The sequence below is a fragment of the Xyrauchen texanus genome, chromosome 15 (genome assembly GCF_025860055.1).
Source record: "Xyrauchen texanus isolate HMW12.3.18 chromosome 15, RBS_HiC_50CHRs, whole genome shotgun sequence".
Classification (NCBI taxonomy): domain Eukaryota; kingdom Metazoa; phylum Chordata; class Actinopteri; order Cypriniformes; family Catostomidae; genus Xyrauchen; species Xyrauchen texanus.
In genome coordinates, this window is record NC_068290.1 from 8,210,389 (window position 1) to 8,228,618 (window position 18,230).

The 18,230-nt window shown below is 40.0% G+C and overlaps 1 protein-coding gene across 1 annotated transcript; it reads left to right on the forward strand.

Annotated features, from left to right (window-relative positions):
• Positions 1-5,998: 5,998 nt before the first annotated feature.
• Positions 5,999-10,557, forward strand: LOC127656340 (ankyrin repeat domain-containing protein 34A-like). Its single transcript, XM_052144622.1, has one exon. It carries the CDS (start codon positions 5,999-6,001, stop codon positions 7,562-7,564), a length of 1,566 nt encoding a protein of 521 aa, XP_052000582.1. The 3' UTR covers positions 7,565-10,557.
• The last annotated feature ends 7,673 nt before the right edge of the window (positions 10,558-18,230 follow it).

Here is an 18,230-nt window from a genome sequence, read left to right on the forward strand (position 1 = left end):
GCCAGGCGATGGGGGTTCTCAGAGGCGTGAGAATGAAGACATGATATTCATTTCCATCATCTGTCTGGAGAGTAGAGAGAATTAGATGTGATTCATCCCTACAAGACAGCGCAGTGTGCCATCTCACTCCCTCACTGTGGTACTAACACGCAGACCCTCTGCAAGTGTTTCTCGACATGCTGCAAATTTGCCGAGTTTATTTTGGTGTTATTAACGTCAAACAGCTCTCCATTCACTTTATTGATGTCTACACACACACACACACACACACACACACACACACACGTTGGTCAACCTATCATCATGAGGATTACCATAGACATAATGAGTTTTATACTGTACAAACTATAGATTCTATCCCCTAAATCTAACACAAGCCGTAAACCTTTTTTCAATAAAACATTGTTTTTTTAAGCTATTTAAATTATGGGGACACTAGAAATGTCCTCATAAACCATCAAAATAAATATCTTCCAGTTTGTAACCTAAAATTTTCCAGTTTGTAACCTAAAAAATTGCCCTCGTAAACCACATAAACATGCCCCCCTTCCCCAATCCATAAGGAATGCTGGGAAAAGCAAAGAGACTGTCCACACACCGACAAAAAATGTAATCTTTTTTGTCTTAAGTAACAACATTTAGTGGAGTTTAGTACATAAGCAAACACAGAGGACATAGTGATTCAATCTGAAAAATGTTTTTGCATCACCAAACAGAATTGCAAAAAGAATGATTATTTTTAAACAGGTTTCTCAAATACTCAAAATCTTTGGCATTTTTAAGTGCATTTATGAAAACTAGACTAAAAAAAATGTGAATCATTGCACGTTTCCATCATTACATCTGCCATGGTCTTGGTGAGTCCACCGGTTTGTTCCATTGTGTTTACATTTTCTTCATGTGTTTCAGGTTCTGCTGGCATGAGAAATCAGCGTTTCCATGGGAACCCTGATTGTTTCCATGGGAATGCTGATCATGCCAACTTTTAGACAGGGAGCGGCATCTGGCCGTTATTTGTTTTCTGCCTTTATTTACCCACTCTATTTCGTGTTCATTTCTAGATTGTTGTTATGTGTTTAGTTACTCACCACTCTGCTCTAGTCGGTCCTGTTGCATGTTTTCTGTACTGATAGCCAGTCTTCGCCATAGTGCCCGGATTGTGGTGACCTTCCTGTTGGTTGCATTGCTCACCTTGATGCTTCACCTGAGAATTTCTCATCAGTTATCCCTCTACAGTACCACAATGCACTCATGCCAACGAACACACTATCCTCCAGACGATTCCTTGTGGATCTGCTCTTCACACAACCAAGATGCACACAAACCTATGAACACACTATCCTCCAGAGGATTCCTTGTGGATCTGCGCTCCACACTACCACAATGCACACAAGCCTATGAACACACCCTCCATCTCCACGCTGCAGTTGGTGCCGGGTCTCCATCACGCTTCGCTAGCTCAGCTTGATTATTAATATTCTGTTACTTTGCCTCCGCAATTGGATCTCAGGTCTCATCTTTGACAGAACAATCTAGCCAGGATGGATCCAGATGAGGACATTACCTTTGGTCTGCACTTGCTCAGTAGGACGTTTTGTTGAGTCACCAGCAGGACCAGATATCTGCCTCCAACCGTGCCATTGTGATGATGGTGTCACAGCTTGAGGAGCTCACGTCCCTGGTCCAACAACTTCGCCTACTTCCCGAAACTGGTCCCACAGCAGAAGCTCCCACACTGGCCCCAGCGGTTCCCCCCAGCATAGGATGCTCTGAATCCCGTTTCAACCCTCCTGATCCATTCTCAGGTGAGGCGGGGTCATGCTGCACATTCCTCTCCCAGTGCATACTGTTTTTCTCAATGCAGCCCACTGCATTCCCCTCAAAGACAGCTAAGGTGGCTTTCATCATAACCCTTCTGTCCTGGAGGGCCGATGAGTGGGGAACCGCTATGTGGGACAATGGCCGCTACTGTTGCACATCGTTCCAAGAATTCTCGGCAGAAGCAGCGAGGGTTCTGGCCTGTTTGTTTCAGGGTAACTGGTCAGTCGTGGACTACGCCATCTAGTACCCTCGCTGCATCCTGCGAATGGAACGATCGAGTGCAGTTGGATAATTTTCTGCATGGGTTATCTGATATCATCCAGGATGAAATTTACACCTTGGACTTTCCTCACTATTTTGATGGCCTGGTGGATATGGCCATTAGAGTGTACCAGCGTCTCATACTTAGCAGAGGGGAACATCCTGGATGTCGCCATGGTTTCCAGATGGTGGAACGAGCCCATCATGGCAGGGAGCATCCGTCTTTATGAAGTTGGACCTATGCAATGCTTATCACCTTGGATCAGGGAAGGAGATGAGTGGAAGACAGCTTTTACCACCCATAGGGGACACTTTGAATATTCGGTCATGCCTTTTGGATTGATCAACGCCCATGCTGTTTTGCAGGGGATTGTGAATGATGTGCTTCAGGACATGGTCGACCGATTTGTGTTTGTTTACTTCTCCCAGAATGTCAAGGACCATGTCCAGCATGTCAGGCGTGTGCTTCAGCAACTGCTAGAGAACCACCTGTTCATTAAGGCAGAGAAGTGTCCTTTTAATGCGTAGAACGGAATTACGATGTCAGTAATAGATAATTGTTTGCTTTCAGATTGGCCTTGGGTGAGTGGTGCCACTGGTTAGAGGTTTCGGGGGTACCTTTCGTGGTCTTGGCTGACCACAAAAACTTGGAATATATTTGTGGAGTAAAGCATTTCAATTCCAGATAGGCTCGTTGGGCACTATTTTTTACATGCTTATATTTCATCCTTTCGTATTGTCTGGGCTCTAAAAACTTTAAGCCTCTTGGGTGGTGGCATTGTGTCCTGGTACATGGAAGCTAAAGTCCACCCCGTATTGCGCAATACCACCTTTCTTGCAGAGTGACCAACTGGTTTATTATTTGCTCCGTGATCAGTCCGGACACACATCCTCCGGTTGGGCCGCACGTCCAACTTTGCCTGCCATCCAGGGGCTACTCATACCCAGATGCTCAATAGACAGCAATTCTGGTGGTTTTCACTAATGCAGGGCGCTCATCGGTTCGTGTCTGCTTTCCTTTTTCTGCATCTAGTAAGACCTCCAGTCAGCCTCCGGCTGAGCTCCTCCAGCTGCTGTCAGATCCTTCGAGACCCTGATCTCACATAGCCATGGTTTTTGTCAAAAGTCTTCCCCAGTCTTCCCCGGTCCAACATGGTCATTATTACTATGGTGTACCAGTTCTCGAAAGCTTCAATTCATTCCCCTCCCCAAATTACCTTCAGCGAGGGAGACGGCGGTTGAAGTTATTAATAACATCTTCCGCATTCATGGCCTCCCGGTTGATGTAGTTTCTGACAGGGGACCCCAATTTATGTCACGGTTTTGGGCAGAATTCTGCCGACAGCTGGGGGCTACCGTGAATTTGTCTTCTGGGTTCCATTCCCAGACGAATGGTAGGAGGAGCAAGTCAATCAAGTTTGCCTTCATAGGACATCCCACTCTGACTCCCCTCTCATAAACTGGAGCACAAATTAATCTGACCTCGACGTCAGATGCAGGGGCAGAGGCAGAGTGGTGCATTACCTGGTGGACTGGGAGGGTTTTGGGCATCCAGAAAACATATATCATATTTGGAGCCAGTGAAGATGTTTAAGGAGTCTATAGAAAGTATCTGGGTTTTTTTCAGGGTGAGGAAAGCAGACAATTTCAGATGAGCAGGTAAAAAAAAATATTTTCTTAAGGGGTTCATGTTTTTCTGAAAAACTGACCCTAGTGCTTTTTCTGAATGTTTGATATGATGCAGAGTGTAGAAATATTTAAGAGCATGCAATGAATAGAATTTTCTATTTATCTGTGCATTAATTTGAACTGTTATTATGCACTGTAATGTGTTGTAATATGCATTTTTTTTTTTTTGTATGGAAACCATGCAATTGATTGAGACAATGTTGTTATGTAAGGTTGTTCAGGATTCTCAAACAAACAGAGCAATGTTTTGATAGCGCTAAAGAACCAGTTTTGGAGGAATTTATCCTACAAATGGCTACTTATAGTCTCTGCATATTTAGATTGGATTGATTAAAATATTTTAACATAAAAATGGCACACTTCAGCTTTATGAAATTCTGCACTTTATTATGTCCTTAATACTCTCCTTACTAGAGCATTTAACAGGCTGACCGTAAAGCACACATCAGGTCAGCATACACACCTGGGTTTTGGGTAGGCTGTTCTCCAGAGAGATGATGCCTGTCCTAAGTCTTTGTGGCATATTTCCCCAGTGGAGAATGAGTCATCCATGCTGCCTGTGTGTATGACAGGAGATTAACCTCACCGTCTCAGATGCTGTAGACACTTAAAGATTTTTGAGATTACACTTTTAAAAAAACCCAGTGTATTCTCACTCTCTCCCTGTTCCTTACCACCTCCCATAATAAGTATGCAAAAGCAGCACTCCTCTTGCTTTCCTGGGCTGAACTGGCTTTGATATCACAGAGAATTCCTTAAGAAGACAGGCAGGAGGAGCAGCTCTGGGTCTGTGGGTGTATCGTGTGATGCTGGAGGGATGTGAATTCTGCACAGCTCACACATATCTCAATGCTGCCATGGCTTCTCATTTCTCTGCTCCATATCAAATGAGCTCAGGGTCTTACTGCAGAGTAGTAGAAAGAATACCAATCAAATAATGTGTACAGGAGAGTAAGGTTGAGTGTTCTGTTTCTGTTTTGACAAAGTCAGATCAGATTTTAGAGGAAATAAGCACATTTTCACTGCAGATGATGCATCTATGTACTACAAGTGTGAGACCAAAATAAACATCCAGAGACTCGGTAGAACATCTTGAATTAATCTTGCAGGTTTCTGCTTTCATATAACGTCACCAGCATCAAGAGATACAAAACCCTGGCAACTCACTGTGACAATAACAGATCAACAGCCAACCTATAACCAAACCCATTTCATTTTCCTCTCCACCCTTGCTTGTGTAGCTCATGGATTAGTTTCTGTTTTAAAGGAGGTGGGGCTCCTTCCTTATGATGCCTGTATCAATAGGTCCTGTGACTTCGACCTCATTGAATTTCAAATAAGTTGGAGCTGTTTTAGAGGGCTCTAGCATGTTAATAAATGCTGTTATTGGACTGGATGCCCTCCTGCCCCACCCCCTGTGCTTTCTATTCATCTAATCAGGATAGTTTTTGTAATGATCTGCTAATGATAATAATCTTTCACACCAAAATCACCAAAAAAATATGATCTTGTATATCTTACATTTGTATAAATTCTGCAAGAACTATGTAAACTTATGAGAGAAAAGGTGGGATGCAAACTTATGCCCTCAAATGTAAATTTTATAAATGAACTAAACCATATTCATATTCATACTACATAAAGAAACAGTAATTTATCAATAAACCTGGGTTACAATTATGAGAACCTACATTTCAGGGATAGTTCACCAAAACAAAAGATTCTGTCATCATTTAGTCACCCTAATGCTGTTCTAAACTGGTATGATTTTCTCCTATGGAATACAAAAGGAGATCTTAGGTTGAAAGTTACTAGTCACCATTTACTTCCATTTTAATGCTAACTAATGATAACATTTGTATTTTTGGGCAAACTATCCCTTTAAATATGTAATACTATATGTTTTATTTATTGCACATACTGTATATATATATGAATGTATTGTCATTTATATTACATTGTTTGTTTACATAAGTATATGCCATCATCATATCCAAAACCATAAAGTGAACTTCAAAAGGTATCTCCTGCTCAGTGTGTAGAGATCAGTGAGCACTATCCTAAGAATCGTAATACAGCTTCAGACTTTTGTAAACGTGCGTTGTGTCTTTTATTTGTTTTTGTTCTAGGTTGACCAGAATCTGAGCTGGGATGTCCCGACAGTGCTGAGGCTTGGGGAGGAGAGGGGTGGAGATTCTGCTAATCTAGAGGAGGAGAGCGAGACACAATGGGAGATGGAGGGGCCTTGCACACGGATGGCAATGCCCTTCTAAAGGCGGTGTTCCAGGGAAAACTCCGCCTTGCCCGCCTCCTCTTGGAGGGTGGAGCCTATATCAATGAAGGTAACGAGAAAGGGGAGACGCCTATTATAGCTGCCTGTCTGGCAAGATATGACGATATGCAGACCCAGCAGAGAATGGTTCGGTACCTGCTGGAAAAGGGGGCAGATCCAAATATCCCCGACAAATCAGGTCGGACTGCCTTGATGCATGCGTGTGCAGAACAGGCAGGTAAAGAGGTGGTGTCACTTCTGTTGGAGAATGGAGCTGATCCCAGTTTAAAAGACTATGGCGGGGCCTCTGCTCTCGTACTCGCCATCAATAAGGGCAACAGAGACACCCTCCAGGTCCTGCTGGATGCCTGCAAAGCCAAAGGAAAAGAGGTGATAATTATTACCACTGATACATCTCCCTCTGGCACTAAAAAGACAAAACAATATCTGAACTCGCCGCCGTCTCCAGGTGTGGTGGACAAAATCTCACCTACTTGCATGTCTCCGTCCGAGGTGGAGATCCATACCTCTGGCTTAGCTCCTAGTGAGGAGGAGACTATCTTCAGCTTCGCTGTGAGTTTAGCACTCCCACTACCCTCCAGCAGACCACAGGGTGAGAGGAGACCGCCACCACGCAAGCTTTTGAAAAGACTAAACTCTGAACCCTGGGGCCTGGTGGCTCCCTCTGTACTTGCTGAAAGAGCTGAGCGTATAGAGGGGGATTTAGCTGAGGAGGATAAGTTGGTCTCTGAGATGAATGGGCTGTCAGTCACCAGTCCAGGCAGACCTCTTCTGTCCCGAAGGCACAGTATAGAGACACATGACCCATCCTCTCCAAAGCTGATGGACCGGTCCTGTTCTGAGGACTGTGCAGCACTGTGTGGATCATCCTGGGCAGATAAAGTCCATCAACACCAGTCACTGAATCGAAGAAACACAGCCCCTGAGACCCAGGAGAATGCAGCACAGGCGGGCATTCGTACACTGCCACATCCCAAACTAACCCGCATGGAACACTATGAGTCAGACACCCACCTATGCCCTGGCTCCATCCCTGGATCTCCAGATTCTGGGCGTGTTTCCGTGGAGCGGCGAAAGTACAACGCCTCTCCTCTGTCCCTGCTCACTAGCTCTTCCCGAGAATCTTTGGAAAGCATTCCCAACTCTGTGTCTCCCATCACGATGAGGCGACGCCCACCAGGGCTGTTGGAAAGGCGGGGATCAGGCACTCTCCTCCTGGATCACATCTCCCACACGCGACCTGGGTTCCTCCCTCCTCTAAACGTCAACCCCCAGCGACCCATTCCTGATATCCGGGCTAATGGAAAACCCACTTCGCCCGTTCACTCTGGGAGCAAGATCTTGCTGCCAGTGGCCCCTTCATCCCCGAAACGTGGGCCAGACTTCAAAATGAAGAAGAAACTGACGAGGAGACACTCAATGCAGACGGAGCAGATGAAGCAGCTTTCAACTTTCCGGGAAATCCTAACGGAAAAGGTGATGGAGATGAATGGCGACTGAGAGATAGAGAAACGGAGAGAGAGAGTTTGTGCTGGTCGAGAGGCCGTTTCATCTACATGTTCCTTGAGACACACCTGTTCTAGATTTATTTGGCTCCTTTAGAACATGCATTTTGAAATTAAAATAATCTCCAAATTCAGATCAGGAAAATAGAAAAATCCATACAAAATCCAGAATATGTGAAGAAAAGATGGACCCATTTGTGTCAGTGGAATCTAATGCTGTTAATGTTTGAATCTTCTGCAATTCTCAAACGAGGCCTCACAGATTCGGTGTTCTACAGGTTTCTCTGTGTATTAGCAAGTTAGAGCTTTCAGCCTCTTTACTGTTGTAGCTCTGTGATGTAACATCCTATGGAATTATTGGGAGATTAAAGGTACTGTGTTTTTTTTTATTTTTTTTTTTATGAAATAACATGCAGAAAATTTCCCTATTACCTGTCAGATATCACTGAAATAGGTGCCATGAAATATCATACCTGTCTCTGAAACATTCTTAGGCTTAGTAAACAGTGGGGGAAAAGTTGTCTGTGGGCCATGGAGAGATACTTTGTTTAGCTAATCAGAAGACTTCTTTGCCTGTCAGTCACTGCGCATGTTTACAGGGCAGCCCATATATGCTTGTATAAGTGCCGGCACGATGTCCTACTCCCACGAAACGCAAAGGTTGGATGGAGAAATGCTCAGGGGGACCCACACCCCTCCATCTGTTCCAACACAATGTCTCTAGTGTGTCTGTGTGTGTGCATGTGTCTAAGTGTGGATTTTTGGGAAGAGGGGGCATGTGGCTAATTCAACAGCTGGTCTTGTGGAAGTTCCAGAAAGGCTAAAATCACTTGCAGCACATTTAATGCTTCTAGTTTTCCATTCATGAAATCCTATGGGGACACTATACTGTAAAAAGGCACCGTCCTTCGGATGAGACGTTAAACCATGGTCTTGACTCTCTGTGGTCACTAAAAATACCAGGGCACTTCTCACAAAAGAGTAGCTGGGTGTAACCCCGGTGTCCTTGCCAAATTCCCCCCAATCGGCCCGTATCTATCATGGCCTCCTAATAATCCCCATCTATAAATTGGCTATATCACTCAACTCTCTCCTCTCCACCAGCAGCTGGTATGTGGTGAGTGTACTGGCACACTATGGCTGCCATCGCATCATCCAGGTGGATTCTGCACACTGGTGGTGGTTGAGGAGAGTCCCCTGTTCTGTATGTAAAGCACTTTGAGTGTAGTGTCAGAAAAGCGGCATGTAAATATAACATTAATTAATTAATGTGTAGTTCAGTGCTCAAATGTTTATTTCTTCTGGAAGAACAACAGCCAAAAATAACTCAATTTAGTAACTGATTAAATCAGGTTAAAATATAAAGTTTAAATTTAAAGTTTAAATCTATTTATAGTTGATGAAAATAGTTTTATAGACATTTTAATTTAAAATGTATTTATTTATTTTGGGCTGATAGTTATACCTTTTAGTCATTGCATGACCTTTAATTTGTTAATGCAAGCTTCTTGATATTTCAACAGGATGTGCCCTAGTGAGGATTTGAGAAGGCTGACTGCTAGATATTCCTGTAACAAATTATGTTTTAATGAACATTTTTTTTTTTGCACAATGAAAGTGCAGAAAATGTTTAAACTAGATAAATATGAGGAGTGTTTTACAGAAAAGAAAAAAAAGTGATCTCTGATTTGATCAAATAATTAATAAAAAAAAAAAAACGCTTTTAATACAAAACAACATTATACCTGTTCACTGAAAGTCATGTTTCAGAGCTTTTGGATGGGTGCCTATCTTTCTTAAATCCTTAAAAACAAAACAAAGTGAAGTGCAATTCCTGAAACTCAAAATCCCAAAGACACTCTTTGAAACTCATCCAAAACCCTTGCAGATCCACCCTGACCCGTCTAAAGGGAGGGACGAGAGAAACCCCACTCATAACGCACACTCCCTCTGGGGACACAGAGCACAGATAGTGTGTACATAATGTACAGAGTACATTTGTGTCTCATGTGTTTGAATGTGCAATATTATGAGCTGCCACAGCACTGGTTTCATATAAAACTATTATTGTGAATGTGAATAATCACTCGGACACATGTCTGTGGAACATGCTGCAGTAAATAGTTTAGATGAGCTGGGAGCTCAGTTTACAATCTGAATCTCTGCACAAAATACATGAAAATGAATTTCCCTTAAGAGCTGCAGTGCACAATGTGTCCATGTCAAATGGACAGTTCAACTCAAGCTTATGATGTGAGTGAATTTAATGCTTCTGTTATGAGATGTTTTACAATTGATGTGAATTGTACTTAGTGTACTTTAAATGTATCATGAAAACAAAAAGAGGATTATTTTTTTATGCCTGTAGGGTTTTATTCTTGTTGTTTTTTTATTTTGTATTGAAATGAATTTTAATGTTTAAAACCGAATTGTTGGTGGTGCAATTACACTTTGACAGTTGCTTTTGTGCTTTAGGATGTTTGTAGGAGATAAATTATGAATAGAACTGAGCATAAGGAGCTCGCTGACTACAGACATTTTCTGAAATCGCCTGCAAAACAATTGTGATATAAACCAACAGTCTCCAGTTTAACTGACTGCCTGACAACCAGATCTTTGAAAGGAGGACGTTATCTGTGATTATATCAGCACTTTGTTATTCTGCAGATATTACAGGAGTTGGGCACTTTTCATTAGTTTTAGTGATTCTCCTATCTTCATTTAACATATAGCTAAATAAGTCATGGGAGATGGATTTGTTTCTTAATATGTTTGTATCTAAATATCTAAAATATTTCTTTCTAAGTATCTACGTTCACATGACCTGCTGTACAAAACATCAGTTTAAACTGAGTTGAAATTGTGTTAAGGTATACATACTTCACACAGAAGAGTCACAGTTACACTATCAATGCATCATTTAATGAATTGCAGATTAACCATTTCTTGTTATTTTTTATGTTTAGTGTGATACACAGGTCAAATGTAGTAAGCCAAATCATTAAATTATTTAAAAGTACACTATGTGTTGGTATCTTTTTGATAAATAACAAGGGACTAATATTCTCTTCATGAGCTTTCATACTGATATGAGATATAGATGTTTTATATAAAGGCATGACCAAATCAACCCTCTTTCTTATACTATACTATACTATACTATACTATACTATACTATACTATACTATACTATACTATACTTATCGTTTAAGTATAGTTAGTGAAAGAGAGCGGGAGAGACATGCATGCATGTTGCGGCTGTTGCTTTACTGGTACCTGATTCCATTCTGGGCATGTACCATAAACCGTCGGAGAAGGAGAGGTTATCTTCATCCCTGGGGAATTGCTCTTCTCATCCAGTAACACAACCTCTTGCCATTTCATCTCTCCCCTGTTTGTTAGACACACAGCAGCGTCACAGATGCATGAGAACACTTGTCCTGTAAAAACATTGTTCTGAAGCCACACCCGAGACACTGTCAAACACACAAATGACAGAAATGCACTTTCAGCCACTGATCTTAAACTGAACTTAAAAGATTCAGCTAACATTCAAATGTTTCCTATGCCAGTGCTTTTTTGAAATACCACCAATAAAATGTGCCTGCCTCTGTAAAGAACATAAACGTGTTAGGGGTGCGGTCTGCACAATTTTAACCAATCAGAAACGCTCTCTGCCAGTCAATCATTGGGTTTGGTTTGCTGGCATGAATGTCTATGGATGGCAGGGTTTTGTTGAGATGGCTTCAATCGCTTGAAATTCTTGAAGCACTTTTTAAATAAGTAATGGTGATAATAAGCAGGTTGTGCTTGAAAGGAATGCATGTTTATTTGAAAGTAAATTGATAGATGCAACACGCAGAAACAGTACCTTCCAGCAGATTTTCAATTCATTTGGTTAGTCAAATACATCAGATAATTCTACAAATTGCAGATTACTTAACATCCAAAATGAAAGAGTATTGTTAAATGCTCTTTAACCCTTAATCGCTGTCTGGGTCATTTTGTTTTGTTAATAAAAATGGTTTTCCTCATCAAAGTGATAGAAGGCTTGAGGACTTTTGGATCTGAAAATTGTTGAGTGGGGGGTGGGGGGTTGTTTGCTGTCCTTTTCTGCATATCGCGGCGCTGTTTTGTGGTCCGTTCTGCATAATGCGGCGGCGCATTTCAGCTTATGAAGGCACCCATCTCTATGAAGTGCAATTTAGGCATGTTTCTCGGCTGGCCCACCGGCCCGCTCAGTTCTCCCAATGGACAGTCCGCCCCTGATCGGCTCCAAAGTGCGTCGGCCCACCGGGAAAATGCCCAGTATGCCAGATTACCAGTCCAGCCCTGGTTAAATCTGCAACCATGCAGAGCACAGTGACAAAAATAAAGTAGTGAGACTATAACACATCCATAAACCTGTCCACATATACCACACATACAGGTCTAAATCTGAGTCTGACCCCTGTGTGACAAAGTTTAGCAAAGTTTTACGAGCTTTTCTCATCTTCTCTGTGATCAGTGCCACTCCCATGATCTTTCTGATGTCCTCGTTCATAACGTGGTCCTGTCGGGTCAGTCCCAGTGTCCACCTGAGCATGCACATTTCCATCGTGTGGCGAGCCTGTTCATGCTTGGTGGTCGCAGGCCAGCATTCTGCTCCATAGAGGGCCACTGGGCAGACTGCCGTCTTGTAGACCTTGCCTTGAGGTGCATGGGCATGCATCGGTTGCATAGGACTCCAGTGAACTGGCTCCACTTCATAAAGGTGGCGTTAACTCTTGCTCTTGCGTCCGGGAGGCTGTCCCCATCGGCCAAGAGGGTGGAGCCAAGGTACTTGTTCAGCTTTTCTTCAGGTCTGTGGGCACTGAGGCCATCTACTGGTTATAATTGTTATTTCATTTAATTGTTACTTTATTCCTGCTAATGGCCCCAATGTGAGTTTTTTTATTTTTTATATTTGGACTATTTTGTATTATTTGTATTTTTTAAGTTAATAATGATAGATGTGAAGATAACATAAAATGTGCTTATTCTATATGAAAATGAATGAAGTTAATAATTTAGTGGTAAATAAGGTAAAAAATAAAATACCATAAAATCACCCCAAAATGCATAACTTTAGTGTTTTGCTTTAATAAAGTTAGAATTATTACATTTAATTACATTGAAATATCAGATTTTATATGTAGGGTCACATTTGACCAGAACAGTAAAACGTCATAGCTTGATTGCTCTAGTCTAAGTTTCTATTGAAATATTAATCATATTGTCATCAATCTAGCAAAATAGTGATCGGTGGTGATCAAAATGATTAATCATAAATAAATTACTAAAGTTAAAAAGGAATGAGCTGCTTTTTAATGACATAATATAATATCCGTTTTATTTTAGTGTATAAACTCAAAATATGTTTCTGGTCAAAGTGTATCAAAATGATGAAAATGATGTAAAGAAAATAACAAAATCCTACATACTCCAAATAAAGCTCTCTGCAAATGAATATACAGTATGTCATGGCAAACATAATGAAGATTAGCGCCCAGGCAGTCGATTCAATATGTGTTTAACTGTTTTAGCTATTTAGCTATTCATCGCACTGAGGCGTCTCCTCCACTGACTTCAATTCAAACAGTTCTCTCTGTCAAGTATTCCACAGCGAGGTTCGACGTATTCAGCCCAATCTACTAAACAAATGGTCATGTCTGGAGCGATATTGTGTTGTTTTGTTACGCCCTCTGCTGGACCGGCCATACTTTATAATAATGTTGCATTTGTTAACGTTCATTAAAGTGGATAGTTCACCCAAAAACATAAATTATTTCATTTACTCATCCTCATGCCACACCAGATGAGTTTGAATTTTTTTTTTTTTTGTAAAATATCTCAGCTCTGTAGGTCCTTACAATGCAAGTGAATGGTGGCCAGACCTTCATAGCTCCAAAAATCACATAAAGGAATCATAAAAGTAATCCATATGACTCCAGTGGTTAAATCCATATCTTCAGAAGCAATATGATAAGTGTGGGTGAGAAAAATTATTCCTTTAATGCCTTTGTTAACATTAGTTAAAGCACTAGTTAACATTAAATAACAATGAACAACACTTATTTATAGAATTCATTTATTTGGGTTAATATTAATTTATACATATACTAACCAGTGGCGATTTCTCAGGGCCAGCAAAGCCTTCTCTGCTGGCCTAACATGCCAAATAAATAAAAAAAAAAAAACTTTTTGCCTATGTATTTTTAGTTGCTTTCCACTCAAAATTAATCTACAAACAAATAGAGGAAAACGAAAAGTCTATCCAGTCAGAATTTATTCCTTGATGCTTATAAGCGAAGTCTTACAACTGTTTTATAAATGGCATGCCCGAAGCAGCGCGTGAGTTTGAGCCTCACCCCATCAGGCCTTCAGAATTTCCACAGAATCCCTCAACAATGCAAATATATGAGCAACTAAAGATTCATCAGCCAATAAAAAATTATTTATTTGTTCTTGGTGGGTGTGATCTTTAGGATATGTCCCAGTCGAGGGCTGGCCGTGAGTGAAGCAATCACCCTTTAAGTGACGTAATTTGAAAGCGAGCGCGAGATCTTGCTGCCATCACTGCTGGTATTGCCGTTGAGAAAGAGATTCTTATGGATTTAAAAACCTAAGATGACCATGATGTTCATCATGTTCTGCATGATTGCTTAATTTATTAAGCAGGAAAGGAGGACTGCTTTTGCCTTCAAGTAAATTGGTAAGTGTGTTTTGCATTGTTATAGCAACATCAGGAGTTTTCTAAGTGTAACTTAGGCTGCTTGAGCATTCAGTGTCGGATTAAGTTTTGAAAAGTAGCGTTGCGTTCCATTCAACTCGGAAAGTCGGATTTTACAACTTCCTACTAGGAAAAGTGCAATGGATGCTTCTTTGCTTCAGAATTACAACTTGTTGGCTCGAGCAGAAATTCTCAACTCCGATTTTGCCGAGATGCAGGGGCATGATGTCACACAAACATGTCGACACTCAGGGAGATATACAAAGTAAGTGATAAACATTCACTTTATTAAGAAATATCGATAAATTAGTTTGTTTGCAAATTACATGATATTGAAACATATTTAACAAACGCCTACAGGTGTATAAAACGTTATAATCTCTTTTGATAATCCTACTCCTGAAGCACAAATGCTAGTGCTGCAGCATTGTTTCTTTTTTTGGGTTGCTAGGAGACATCTCTAATGAGAGTCAAATCCCTGCTAAGCTAATGGGGCTAGCGGGGAATGGAATGCATTTATGGTCAAATCCAACTTGAATGGAACACAGCATAACCGTGTACCCTGACGAAACTACATTTATTGCAAGCAACATTTAAATTGCAAATATTATTAGATAGATTTCTCCAGGTATTATAGATCTCCTTGGTAGATTCATGTGTAAAATTATGAGTTTTGAATGTCTGTTTTGGAGACGTTCATTTCACAAACATGCTGCAGTTAAAATTAGGTTTGCTTGAGCATTAAGTGTCATTTCAAGTTCTGGCTTTCCTGCGTGGATGTGTTTTTAAAATGTCAATTGGTATTACTACTTAGCTGCGACATAATGTATGATACCCAAAGGCAAAGGGTGTCTTATTCATTGTGAAATTGTGTTTTCTTAATGGCATGAATCACACTGAAGGCCCAGACTTTAAATGCACGGCCCACCACTGCAAACAACAATAAAAAGGTTTATATGTTAACATTACTTAATGCGTTAGATACTAATGTTAGCTAACAATGAACAACACCCTTTTACAGTATTTTTCAGATTTTCTTTTGTTTGTTGTTGGCAGATAGGATGTTCCAAACTTCTTGGAGAACTTTCCACAGTTCTTCTATCTACTTCGGCTGTCTCAATGGTTTCTGTCTCTTCATTGAATCCCAGACTCACTTAATGATGCTCAGATCCAAGCTCTGTGGGGGCCATACCATCTGTTGTAGGACTCTTATATTGTATTCTATTCTATTTGCAAAAAGAATGTTTGGAAGTCTAAAATTGATATTTCCTATTGACACATGAAAGCTGAAGATATAAATAACCATCTTAAGACAAATGTTTTTGTGAAACATCTTATGTGACATTTTTAAACACACACAACTATTGCCACACTCTACACTGTGGACTGGATTATAGTTTGGTGCAAGAGCAGTTGAGACTTGATCGTAGCTTGGAGGTGTTAATGAAAGTGCACTATAGTTTGTAGTTTGATGGAAGTGATGAGACTAGATCATAGTTTGGTGGAGGTGATGAGACTGGATTGTACTTTGGTGGTAGAGGAGAAGGGCTTTGCTATCCCAGAGGAATAATATTGTTGACAGCCATGTAAGGCACAGCTGTGTTCATATCAATGACCATGTCACGTATTTACTGAGAGACACATCCATGTGATAACATTTCATCTGTTGACATGTCAGCTGATGTTATTAGCATGTTAATGTAACAAAGAATTTTAATAAATGATGAATTATTAAGCCCCCTTAGAAAACAATTTTTACTAACTGTAACAACTAAAGCATTGCAATTATGCTGTTTTAAAATGTTACTAATGTGCGTAACTCATATAATGTCATATTTTTCACTTACAGTGTAATACACATAATGTATAAAAATTTTGCATGTATTAACATTTTTCTTTCATATGCGCTGGCCTAGGTGAGAGGGGAGATTTAACAATTTATAACACTACACAAAAGGCAGACTGATGTCTAATGTCTTTTCTTATGCATAAATTGACCAGAACTGACAAAATCAGAATGGTCTGTGATTGTAAATGTTCATCAATGAAAGTTATTATACAGTATTAGCAAGAAAATATACTTAATGTGAATATACATTTTCACATTAAGGGTCACTGGATTATGAATTGGTGATGGTAGAGAAGGGCCTAATTTATATATATACATATATAGGTTTGGGGTGTAACAAAATATATGTAACAGGATTATATATTTAAAATACCAAATATAAGTAACTGTATTCCACTACAGTTACAATTTAAATAATTGGTATTTAGAATGCATTTACATTCAAAAAGTATTTTGATTACTGAAGAGACTTCTTTGCATTTTTATTGTCATTTGTTTCATTTAATATTTAGTCCTTTCAGATGGAAAACATTTATCCATATAAATGTGTAATGATGGGCTGGCAATGACAGGCAGACAATGAAGACAACGATGTGTGATGAACCCAAGTGCAGTTTATTATCAATCGTGAAATCCAAAACCCAAACATGAACAAAATATAAAAACCTGAACTTGACATAACTTGACTTGACTAAACCTGACATGAACAATCCTACAATGTTACATTCACAATACCTGACAATGGGCAATGGCAAACATAAGGCTTAAATACATGGACAAGAGAGAAACATGACAATGATTACCAATGACAAGACAGAACTGATAACAAGGTAACAAGACAATAAACCAATGAAAGCAAGACACATTAAATCACAGTATTAGTAAATGATTGATCATTGTTAGTTCATGTTAACTGTTTGAAACTAATGTTAACAAATACAGCCTTGTTTTAAAGTGTTACCACTATTGTTATAGGTTTCTTGATGTTAGTTAAAAAACACACACACAAATTGAAAATCTTTATTTTTATGAAGTTATATATAAAATTATATTTTTCAATGGCTGAGTTTCAAAGCAGAAATTCTATACAGGCACTTGCATAACTGCCAAGACATTGAAAGCATATTGAGATAACAGCTGTTATGGCATTGAAGCAGTTTAGAAATTGCGAGGCTCTGACCTGAAGCTAGATTAATGTGGTTAGAAATCAGTTGTGATGCCCCAAAATGCCTCTTAATTCTATTACTATTATTACAATAGACAAAATGAAATGACAGCTGAGGCTGTTACAGCTGTAACATTATGGCTCTGAAATTAAATCACTGATCGGGCATAAAGTAGTATGTTTAATCCCTGAAGAAATGATTTGGGTTAGAAGTGTGATGACGGGGATTCCAACCAATGTTCCTGTTGAGAAGATCAAAAGATTCATATCTGGAGCTTCAGTAAATTATGTCAGACTGCTGAAGTGCATCAGAAATAATGAAAAGACAGACAGCCTCTCAGTGGTATTAAACTTTAATGAGAATACATTACCCGAGAGAGTATACTTAGGATTTGTGAGTTATGTGGTTAGACCATACATTCCACCGCCATTAAGATGTTATAAGTGTCAAAAATACAGACATGTAGCAGCCGTGTGCAGAGGCAAATGGAGATGTGTGAGATGTGGAGGTGAGCATGAATATGGCAAATGTGAGCAAGGTACAAACCCTAAGTGCTGTAATTGCAGAGGCGATCATAGTGCTGGATATGGAGGATGTTTAGTGAGGAAAAGTGCAGTGAAAGTTCAAAATATCAGAGTGGAGGAAGGAATATCATACGCTGAAGCTCTAAAGAAGGTTAAACGGATAACCAAAGTAATGGAAACTAAGACAACAACACCATAACAAAAAGTTAAGTTGCAAGAACAAAGTAAAGAGTAAGAAGTGATTGTAGACAAAGTGTCATTTGTAGCATTCATGGCAGAAGTGGTGAATTGCTCTGCCCAAACCTAAAGCAGGACTGAAAGAAATAAATCATATCAGAGCTGCTGAAAAATACTTGGAATTAGAGGATGTT